The sequence below is a fragment of the Chionomys nivalis genome, chromosome 16, assembly GCF_950005125.1.
Source record: "Chionomys nivalis chromosome 16, mChiNiv1.1, whole genome shotgun sequence".
Taxonomy (NCBI): Eukaryota; Metazoa; Chordata; class Mammalia; order Rodentia; family Cricetidae; genus Chionomys; species Chionomys nivalis.
Genome location: NC_080101.1, coordinates 48,687,749 through 48,700,002, shown reverse-complemented (window position 1 = coordinate 48,700,002; position 12,254 = coordinate 48,687,749). Strand labels below are relative to the sequence as shown.

Sequence of the window (12,254 nt, the reverse complement as noted above, 5' to 3'; positions counted from 1 at the left end):
GATATACCTAGTTATTTCTGAATGTATGTGTACTGGGTAGTATTTTACATAAAAATATTTTAGCCGGGCAGTTGTGACACATGCCTTCAATCCTAGCCCTTGGGAGGCAGAGACAAGTGGATTTCTGTGAGTTCAAGGACAACTTGATCTACAGAACAACTTCCAGAACAGGCTCCAAAGTGACAAAGAAACTCTGTCTCAAAAAACAAAACCAAATAAGTAAATAAAATTTAAAATCAATAAGACTTCATCTTAAAATTAATGAAGTTGCTGGTTACTACTGATACAATTTTTTTGTTTTGATTTTTGTTTTTTGTTTGTTTGTTTGTTTTTCGAGACAGGGTTTCTCTGTCGTTTTGGAGCCTGTCCTAGAAATAGTTCTTGTAGACCAGAGAGATCCACAGAGATCCACCTGCCTCTGCCTCCTGAGTGCTGGGATTAAAGGCGTGCGCCACCACCACCCTGGTCTACTGATAACAACTGTTATTTAGCAATTCTGACATAGCTCATACACATGTTCTATCAAACACTCTACATATATGTTATCTCACCCAGCTAATGCAACAGTTCATGACTAATCTGAGATCATTAACAGAAACAAATTCGAGAAGAAAAGTCAATGAACTACACATACATCAAAAGTTTACTAAAGGAGTTATGTGTTACAGCACGGTTCTAGTCTATATGTGTACAACTGTAACATGCATCAGTACTTGGAATAAACAGCAATTTATTTCAAAACAGTAGTAAATATTTATGTGAGTTAAGATTTGAAGAAAATGTTTTTCTCTAGAGACATCTATACTTTGAATTGTTCAGGATAAATATTGTGATGTTTCAGATACGAAGTTTTGTTTCCAAAAGACTCATGCGTTGAGGGGGGTCTTAAGATGGTAGTATTCTCTAGAGATGACTGGTACACGAGGGCACTGGTTTCATCCCTACACATACATCAAAAGTTTTAACTAAAGGAGTTATGGGTTACAGCATGGTTCTAGTCTATATGTGTACAACTGTAACATGCATCAGTACTTGGCTGGCTGACCCATGGGTGAGTTCACAGATGCTGAGCTGTTAGAAGTGTGCCCCGTGGGAGGAAGTGGGTCCCTGGAAGGGTGCCTTGGCAGGGTCTGTCTTGTCAAGGGGCCGTTCCTATGCAGGGTCTCTGCTTTCAGAGCATCACCGAGTGAACAGTTTCACAACACCATGCCCTCTTGTTGTGATGGGCTGAAACTTCAGCCACCGTGAGTCAGAATAATCCTCTACCTTTTAAGTTACCTCAGCTATTCTGTCATAGAAATGAAAGATGGACACAGACATTGGTATTTTTCTACATATGTAGATAGATGACAAAGAGCTCAACAGAGCTTTGGGTCAGTTTTGTTTTAAAGGAAAAGGTGTCTTACTAAGTATGGTGTACCTTCTAGATTTGACTTTATGAATATAAGCAGTATATTATAGACTGTGTCTAATCACAACATTTACTATAACCAAGCATGTAGCTCTTTATTCCTGACCTTCAGGTGTTCTACTAGATTATTTTTTACTCAGTCAAACTCAACATAACCCACAACAGCCATGCTTGGACAGGAAAAGAAAAACATCATTGTTCCCAACACCAGGCAATTCAGGAGTGAGCACCTATTACAATAGACAACGCAGCTTCCTCTAGCCTCTAAAGACCTGCATTCATTGTGCTGCATTCCTGAATGTTCTATGATGGGGGATCCGGATGATAAATCACTACCTGGTCAGGATCTTTCCTATTTTATTCATCCATGTATCACTGTATCACTTACTCCCTTGGCTTTGTGCTCATGAGGACTCGCAGAGGCTTTTTGCTGTTTAAGCATGATTTCAGAAAGCAATCGACTTCAGAGAAAGGTCTCAGGAAAACCAGGTCACCATTAATAGCAAAGATCTTCTTCCCAACTTCCATGCCGGCCATCTAAGGGAAAAACAGTAAGAAGAATTAGGATGATAATTTAATAAATATTTTAGGTTTTCACAAACTAAACCAAGGGGAAGGCTAGCATATACAGATTTGGACATGAGAACACACACACACACATATATATATAATAACATTATACAACTTTATATAACAGAACTATGAGTGAAGTAACAGTTATAATAATGGCATCATTATGAATGGGATAGATCAGCTTTGCTGAAATCAATCTTCCCCCAGCCCTATGCATACTCTACCCATCTGCTACTCATTCTTGGTGTTGAAGTAAGGCACTTTATTAAAAAAAGAAAAATATTGTCCTTTAACATACAAACTCCAGGTTAATTTACTTTTACATATGTTTTTATACATAAATGTATTATTTAAATATACATATTGTACATGAATATATATTTATTTATTTATTTATTTTACTCAGAAATTTATTGAACTCAGAAAATTTCAATCCCTGAATATATGATTATATTGACCACAACCACTATGTCTCTCCAGCCTACATCAGCATGAGTGTGCCTACTACAGGGGAATGAAAGGAGTGGCCTAGAATCCAACAGCAGAGATAACACTAATGCGATATTCTGAAAAAGGGCAAGGATGACATTATCCCTGCAGTTAGCCCAGATGTTCTTAACCAGCAAGACTGCACATAAATTCCCTGCTGTTTTAAACCGCAGCTACTTGAGGAGACAGTGTTTTATCTACGACAGAGTAAGATGAAGCTGTGCACTAAGAGCAACATCTAAAAAGCCCTGGAAAAGTACATCTCCTATAGAACTGCTAACCACAGTCACTTGGTGGTCCAGCACACTAACAGAGTACAAATGGACCAAGGTAATATACTTTCACTTGGAATACCAGATAGAAAGATTTATGTTGTACACTTTTGTGCGTTTGATGGTGAAATAAAAGGCCTTTAGTATTAGCATATACAGAGTACCACTGACTTTAGTAAAGAGATTTAAAATTATATATGGTCTACTTCTGCAGTTCTTACATTTTTATTAAAGACCCAAATCCTGAGGTGCTTGCTTAGGGGTTATGTATCTTGCAAGCTAGGCAGCAGGGTAAAGAGTCTTGAATCCAGAATCCCTGTGGTACAGCGATGGAAAGTAAGCTCCATGAGGACAGAGATAAAAGGAGAAAGGGATGCAGGGGATAGGAGGGAGGAAGGGAGGAGAAAGCTCATATGTGTGGACATGTGTGTGCTTACATGAGGCAATCAGAGGGCAAACATGGTTGTTGCTCCTCAAGTGATATTCACCTTGTCACCTTGTTTCTTGAGACAGGTCTCTCATCAGCCTGGTATTCCCCACGCAGCCTAGGGCAGCTGACCTATGACACCTGCCTCCACCTCCCAAACGTAGGATTACAAGTGCACACAGTACAATTCTTTTTTAATGTTTTGGTTCTCAAGCTCAGGTCCTTATCTTGTAAAGAAAAACTGTTAAAGACTAAACTATCATTCCAGCTCAGAACAGGGAATTTGGTCTGCTTTCTATCTGCCTATGCTCTCAGAATCTAGAATGGTACCTAATACATAACCATTATTAAGTGAATATTTCTCATTGAAGAAGTCAAGGATGAGAAGATTCCACTGTTTAAAAAAACCTAGTGATGTGAGATAGCACCTGTTAGCATTATTCCAATGAGAAAGTCTAAGTGTTTGCTTTACTGATGGAAATTAGATTCACAGAAAAGACAGAGGAAGAGGAAGATAGAAGACACTTCCCTTGGTTGATCAGAATGACTAGCAGATAAACATAGCACAGCTCTCACACCCTATGTAGCCCCCACAGAGTTCCAGGATGGATTTCACAATTGAGAAAATCTTGAGGTCACAGAGTATGCCACTTGGGGACTCAGCAATTGGGAGCTGTAGATCTCTGGAACATTACCACCTCCCCATGCCCTCATCACTGAGACACAGTCTCAGCTGCTACAGTCCTTGACAGAACGCAAGCACATGAACATTCAGAGACACAACCTTCAATACACACACAAAGTATGATTTCAGTTTGACACTATACTGCATGAAGACAAACTGCTAATTTACATTACCTCAGCATTTGACCCCTTTTCCACTGACTTTATGATTGGAACTTTATTTTTGTCTTCCAGCCCAAAGCCATAGCTGCCTTCATTGGATTTAATCTGAAATGTAAGACACTAACATTATTGATGAAGAGCAAGAAGATCTTTACAATGAACTAGAGTGGAAGCCTCAGTGTGCTCGCCTGCTACCTGCCACACCCGAAGGCGACTCAAGGCACTGCAGCTTACCAACAGAGACTTCGCGATAACATTCTCCACAACTTTCAAGTCATGCTTCATCAGCCTGTGTTTCATATTTGATCCTTCCATTTCCTCGTCGGCAAAGAAGCGGAAAAGTAGAGGCTCATCTTTGAATTCGCTTTTCTCAAGGACTGCAGAAATGGAGAGAGTCAGATAATCTCATTGAACGGGGGTCTCTAGCTGGCTTTCCACCCCAGCACACCCTCGGGGAATGCCTGCCAGCAATGCGCTCAGCTTTAGATTCCCAGGGCACAGTGACTGCACAGATACCCCGCAGGTTCCTTTGGTAATCTACCCTTCCCTGTACATTACTGTTACCTATAGGACTTAGCATTTTAAAGTAAGTGCATTTTTCCACTCTTGCATTGTCTAAATGGAAAAAAATCTAAATTTTAGAAAGAAAATACAATAACTCCTAAACCCCATGCAATCTCAACCTAAAAACTTATGGGCATTTTCCACTTTCAGAAAACATCGTAAACAAGTTTTTAATGTCGTGTATCTTCACGGGAAACTTCAAACGGGTTGCATAGTATCTCTGTGTGTGAGCAACTCCCAGTGAGGGATCACAGTTGGTCTAAAACTTCAAACTAGGAATATGTCTTCTGTGTAAAATGTGATTTTAGTTTCCATGACTTGCTAGCTCTTCTCTGTTTCAAAACAATATTCTCAAATAACCTTATTTTCAGGTCATTTTTTTCTCTTTATATAAATGTTAATAGTTCCCCACAGTTTCTAGGAATGTTGATCTATGTTTTGCTAGCCTTGTTTATACTACAGATAGATACAGATAATAAGGATGTATATTTAATAAGATCTTGACAGCCGCTAAAATGCTTTAAAAGAGAAACCTGTGTTTCTCATTCTTTGTCATAAGTACCTTGTAGTGTACTTTTTGGGACAAGGTGACTCACAGTAACAGGAAGGCTGTGGTCCCAGGGCACTTAGCTTTGTGATGAATCAGTCCAGGTCTGGGGCCAATTCTGAGTGTGAAAATTAGAAAGTTACCTAAACTCTCTGCATTTTAGTTTTCTCATCTGCAGAATGAGGTGGAAGAATCTTCGTAGCACCCTCACTAAAACTGAAGTACTGCATTTAATCAGGTTGGTATATGTCAAACAATCCAAAGAGGCACCTATTCTATTGCCTTGTTTTTACAGAGTTCCAGAAAACAATGTGGGTGTACGGATGATGTCTGAGTGGAAGAGCATCTGGTACCATGGTAACAAATGAAGCCATCTCCCACACCATAAAAATTAACACAGCCACAGTGAACAACAGAAAGGAAAAACACTTTAGACTGAGTTAAGTTTTGCCTCCATGATCTAATTGTTTTCCTGAAGATCACATGCTATTTCCTCCAACAGCCTGTCCAAGAAATCCAGGCAGGAGGTTTTGCCACCTTAATTCTTGCTATCACTTAGTATTTCACAAAAAATGCTTACACCAAATTAATGCCTGCTATTGCTCTTGATTAAAGAGAAAAATAATTGAGGGGTGTCAGTCTGATTTGAAAGTTTTAATTTCTTAAAATATTTTAATTTCTTCCATCAATAGTTTGCTCTCCAAACTGATATTTCTCTATCTTAGCATTCACGGTGATTTAGACAAAAGGACATGGGACAGAATTCTCCAAGAAGCACATGATGAGAAAGGATGCTCCCAAAATGGCTGTAACTGGTACTCAATACTCTTTTCATACAAGTGTTGATAACCTTCTGAACATAGTCAATAAATGAATGTGAATGCTATAACCAAACATAAACTGAGAAACACATTGCATTAGTAATCAAAAACAGATTGTTTGGGTGCCTGGATTGTGTAAGATAGCACAGAGGGAAAAACTCTCATTACTTTGATAGATGGAGAAATTAAAATAAGACACTAATGCGTAGTGATCTGTTTGAAATTATCAAGCAAGAAAGAGATTTTTTAGTAGACAAAAAAGATCTTGCTTATTTCTAGAAATGTAGTTCTGTACGATAATTTTGAGTACGTTTTCCTCTATGAACAAAAATACTAGCTATGTATTTTCTTATCTAATCATTCCACTATATTTAGATAAGATCATTTATTTAATATAAAATGAATTCAAAGAGATATAAGATTTTTAAAAAGAAAATAAAACTTTGACATCTTGGCATGGCTCTTCCAGAGTCAACACAATCAAGAAAAACTGGTAGGTGACAGCCATTTGCCATAGAAACACCACCATTAACAAATTCAATTGCACATGTGGCGCCTCATCAGGGACAAATGACAAGACCCAGACAGGTTGCCTTGACCTTAGTGGAGCACTGAGATACTCCCAATGTTCCAAGAAGACCCAAAACAATAAAACCCATCTGTGAATTTGCAGGGTACGAGTCCCTACCATGGTGCATAAATCCATTGTCACAGAGTCCGACAGCAAATATCATTGCCTCTTCCCTGGTATGGCAATCACCCTGGTAATGAAAAAATAAATCACCATACATGTTAATAGGAAACAGGAGGTTTTAAGGACCCGATTTACAGTTTAAGGAACATTACATAATTGTCCCTAGTCCTTTGTTTTGCACTTGGGTACTCTTTCAAACTGGCTCTCGTTTCTATTTTATTTCTGTTATCAATACTCTACTCTGCTGTTTCTTTATCCCTTGTCTAGATTGACATATTTCTTCTGGAGCCATTCTAATATAAGCTGCTGCAGAATTCAGCTGTTCTACACAGGAATTTCATGTTCTAAAGGTTTACAGAGAGACTTTTTAATAATAAAAACTTTAATAATCAAAGCATAAACATTTTGTTGGGCTTTCAAGATCTCTCAGTCTCAGTTTTATTCATCTACAGCTTCAATTTCCAAATATTTGAACCTACCCCCTTTCCTTAGTTAGCCCAGTTTCCTACAATTGCCTGAACTCAGTCCACCTCACCTTCACTGGTGTAATGCTGATACACCCAGCGTCTTTTACCTGTCTACAGAACACCAAGAGAAGCTTGTACCTCTGGCTGCGACAACTGTATCCCTGCTAGCCACCAAAGCAAACTGAATATGTACCTGCAAACAGGCATTCTATCTTCAACAATTCATGTGTTTGAAAGTTTTATGCATTCATTTGAAAATTCATATTTATTCATTTCTAAATATCATACCAAGTCCAAGACACCACATGCTAATACTCTCAAAAAAAGAACATTTTACTGCCTTCCAACAATTTGAATCTTATGGAGGATTTGGGCATTTATATAGTGGTACTTAGTTAAGTATGCTTATACAATTTAGTTAAGATTCTTAATTGGCCTGACTCTCTCAGGGAACTAGATGCACAGAAAAAAAAAAAAAAAAAGACTGGCTGGAGGATCCATAAGGACTTCTGTGGAAGATGATGTTGAGAATTTTAACGATGATCTAAAGATGAGCCCAAATGACCAACAACTTCTCGACGGCAAGAATTATTCTGTACGTGTTTTATTTCAGTAGCTAGTTAAAGTGTTAAGCTTATTCTGAAAGCTTTAGCTATTTTGATTATTTAAATGTTATATTTCCCAGACTAATAAATCATCAAAAGGAAAAGTGTATAAATGTAATCTGAAACACTGTAGTGAACCTCTACCTTAAAAAAAAATCCTTTTGGGTCTACTCATATCTGCAAGGCATTGGAGAAAGGTGCAAAACACTTGTTTGGGTGGGAAGAAACAAGGAGTTGTTTAATTAAAGATGCAAATGGTGCCTGCACATGACCCATAAGCAAATCATATGATGTTTTAGAAACATCTGATCATAAGCCACTATATGAAAAATATCAATCTGGAAGCTGAGGATGTATTCAGAAGTGAACAAAGCATTTTCTAAGACAGTATCCGTCATTGCAGGCATCTACAGCATCTAATGATGCATCAAAACAGCATAAGGACTGTGGTACTGCAGCCAGCTCTAATGATCCAATACAGCTGTCCAAGTCCAGTCAGGACAGCCTGATGTGCAGAATAAGTCTATCCAAGTCTTAGTGGAAATGGAGCCTTACTTTGTCTCTCTTTCCCCGTACAGTAAGCACTATAGCTTGTGCCTTTATCATCCCATTGCTATGTCTTCCTCTCCCAAGGCAGCCTGTGATGCTTTACTTTGAAGCACAGCAATGAGAGCTCAGAATGTCTGCCTTAAACGTACACATTTCACAATATCAGACTTATGAAAGCTGCAGTGACTGATGTAAGATGACATGATGTCTATCCTAGAACAAGATAAGCAGTTGAGACCACTCCAGTCTAGAAATGGAGTGGCATGTCCAAGCTCGCCTCACTCAGTTTCAGCAGAGCTGGCGTCAGATACTGATTGCTTGGACTAACGTTCTGGGAGATTTCAACAGACACCACAGTGTAGTGGTATTTCATTTGTACTTTAATAAATAAAGCTTGACTGAAGATCAGAGAGTAAGACAGCTGCACTGATCAGCCTTACAGACCAGGCAGTGGTGACACACACCTTTAATCCCAGTAGCCACACTAGTTTGTCATAGAAACAAGGGGGTAGTGGCATACACCTTTAATCTCAGGACTAGAGAGGAATATAAAATGGAAGGAGACAGCTCTCAAACACACTCTCATTCTGAGATTTCTGGAGACAGGATTGCCATTTTGGACAGAGGTAAAGGTAAGAGCCAATAGCTGGGTGTTTTGCTTTTCTGACCTTCAGGTTGAACCCCAATTTCTGTCTCTAGATTTTTTTATTAATTTTGCCACACGACAGTGACAAAAGTTACTTTATTTCAGCTTGCTTAGGACTTTCTGAAACATAACCTATTTTTCTTTAATATTTAACCTTAGAAAATACAAATGTTTCCCCCTGTAAAGTTAGTGACTGACTTTCTGGGTTACAATGTAAATGCTGATTTGGTATTAGGTTTTGCTTCAGAGGCATTTTCCTTGGTCTTCTCCCATATACCAGGTTGTATGAGTTTGTATTAATTCTAAAACAGTAGAATTCTAGGTGGATTCTCTTCCCGAACAGGAGACACGCCCAGCTGCACATATGACCAGTGCTTTAAACATGTTAGAAAAAAAGTGTCACACTGGAGAGCCTGGACATGTGAGTCAGGGTATTATCAAATTCATTATTTGATTACTCTAAGACATTAACTTCTCTTGTAAAAGTTTATGCTCCGTGAAATACAAGAACAGGTGGCCTTGAAAAGTTTAGAAATCAACACTAAAACAATAAAAATCATATATATATATATATATATATATATACACACACATATATAATATATATACATGCTAAAATTGAGTTTAAATATTTAAAAATGTTGGTATTTTAAGATTAAATATCTAGTTTTATTACCTATTTATACAAGGAAAGCAAGGATATTTCTATAAGAACAAAAGAATAAGGCTGCTTATGTAACTGACTCAAATATGTGCAATGGCTACAATCAACCAAACCCCCTGCCCCAGGCAGCACCTGCGGTTCAAGGGAGCATCAGCATTTCTTAGTGCCTTGCCTTTGGTAAGCAGAATACAGCCAAGCATTTGTTAGTTGACCTATCATTTAAAAAACTAAGTACGTTTGTATTTGAAAAACTTCTGTGACAGGGATGTTAATCTGTTCTACTTATAAGCAAATCACAAAACTTCTCAGTACCAACTGTCAGAGTCAAGATCCTGCGAAGCTGGGCAATAGTAACAGCACCACACTCTGCTCTTCGTAGCCACAAAAGCTTCTATTATCCAAGCCCAGCTGGGATCTACCAGCGAAGATGACATGTGGGAGTAGAATCATTTGAGAGGACTAGTGAACAGATACTTTAAGACAAATTAGTAGAAAAGGATGCAAAACCACTTAGTGTCTGAACATAGTTATCATTCATCGATACTCAAATTATGCATGGAGGATTTTGTTTGTGTTTTGATGAAACTCAGCTCATGTGTTAAGAATAGGAACATCTTATTTTTGAAAAGCAAGCCATCATAAAGGTTATTCAAGAACCCAGGAATCAGATTCAAATACTAACTCAGCTTCATACTAGCTATAGGAATGTAGGCAGGGGATACCACAGTATGTCACCTGAAGGCAAGCACTAAATTCTTTAAAAATTCTCAATTCACACACTCAAAGTTAAATGGAAAAGAAGGAAGCATAGCAACACCTGTTTGCCTCCTTACCTGTGCAATTAACCAGTCTATCAGTTTGTTAGCCATGACCACAGATTTGTAGGTCCTTAAATGGTAATCTTTATCTCTACAAAGGAAGAAGAAAGCAAGAACATCAAGCAAGGAACTGAGTGAGCTCAGGTAAGCCTTTCCATTCATTAACAATATACAGCAGGAAAATCTACCAATGAGCCTGCAGTCACCCAATGCATGTACAAATAAAAGGGAAGTTAACAAAGTGTGTATGACACAAAATCTATCACAATACCCAAACAAGCTATTTCTTCTTTCACATTCCTTTTTTTTTTTTTTTTTTTGCAAACAAGATTATTACTGCTATGATACTTGGTGGTGATTTAGCTAGAAAAATGGCATCTAATTAATGGAGGACTAAGAAAATGAAATTTCTACCCCTAAATCATGGCTACTAAAACTATTCTCAAAGTGTGGAGAGTGGAGTAATAATTTCTTATGCCTCTACATTCTCCAAGAAGACAGGGGATATGCACTGTACTCATTCACAGGCTTCCTCCAAAGCCTGCATGCCTGAAAGAGATTCAGGAAGCATCTACTACATAATCTGTCTAAGCAAAGCATGGAACAATGAAACCACCTCCCCACATCCCCAGGGAATACAGCAGCAGTACGTTATAAAATCCACACTCACTCTTCCCCAACTTTACATTGTGAAGTCTCCTGCTAAAGTGACAACATTTATTCAGGAAAGAAGACACCGAGTTCTCCTGAAGTACTTGCTCACAATGTTTACATGGGAAGAGGACATTCCATTTATCTGTCTGTCTATCATTTATCTATCTTTCTATCTATCATCTATCTAACACTGCATCACCTTATAATTGATATTAATAATGTGACATAAAAGCACTGCATGCAAACATTTGAATTCTATAGCCATTACTGAAAAGTATATGAATTTGTTTAAAACTGGACCATACAATTATTATGAAAATGAGTTAGTTAATAAACTCCAAAATATGTTTAGTAAGTCTAAAATAATTCTTAATTTTCAAATAAAAATATTGTCTTGGGGGAAATTCTATCAAAAGTAAATATAAATATACATCCAATGTTCAATCATTCAAATATATATGTATAGTATACATATATATTATAGATACAAATCTTTCTAGCTGTGAACACTTAGAATAAATAGCTTTCCTGAATCACTTCTAGGTCACTTAACTACCATTTATTAAGTATTAATAAACTATGGATTATTTCATTTTCAGTCTAAGATTATAATATGAAATAATAGTAGGTTTTGAAAATATAACCAAGGGAAAAGACACTGAACATATAGTGCCAGAAAATTTTAGACATATTTGAGATAAATACTTGAAATAATCCAAGTTCTAAGATGAAACTTAACCATTCCATTTATGACCCCCATAAGAAGCAGACTCACCTGACCACGGGGGTAAACAAACTGTGAAGACGACAATACAGCCTTACGCCCTGTGTGAGACAAGCGTGGGTCAGAAGTGGATCACTCAGGAGACACGCTAGTGAACTCTCAAAATAACTAGTCAATTCTTTTCGAGTCTCCTGGAGTCATTACACAGTCACAGCAAAATTAGAAGTCTATGCAAATATTGAAATGCATGATAAAAATAGGCATTGTCTCTGAAGAACAGGATGGAGCTGTACTGTGAATTTGTCATATATGTATGACATAAGTGAAGGTTTACTCAAAATAGTTCTTAATATAAATGATAAGATACACTTTAAACAGATATTTAACACAGCAATAAATCTAGAAAGTGTGGTCATTATATTTCAATATAAAAGTTTGCCAAAGGTACAATGAAAACCGGTACTAAATTACTCTTTATGTCTT

At 37.5% G+C, this 12,254-nt stretch overlaps 1 protein-coding gene across 1 annotated transcript in view; it reads right to left on the bottom strand.

Annotated features, from left to right (window-relative positions):
• Prex2 (phosphatidylinositol-3,4,5-trisphosphate dependent Rac exchange factor 2) overlaps positions 1-12,254 on the bottom strand; it is a 283,473-nt gene that overhangs the window by 152,298 nt on the left and 118,921 nt on the right. The window contains exons 13-18 of the mRNA XM_057790240.1: positions 11,823-11,872; positions 10,409-10,484; positions 6,639-6,711; positions 4,253-4,395; positions 4,031-4,123; positions 1,800-1,948 (exon numbers count right to left, since the gene is read on the bottom strand). Of these exons, the coding sequence (XP_057646223.1) occupies positions 1,800-1,948; positions 4,031-4,123; positions 4,253-4,395; positions 6,639-6,711; positions 10,409-10,484; positions 11,823-11,872 (584 nt within the window). The remainder of the gene's footprint in view (positions 1-1,799; positions 1,949-4,030; positions 4,124-4,252; positions 4,396-6,638; positions 6,712-10,408; positions 10,485-11,822; positions 11,873-12,254) is intronic.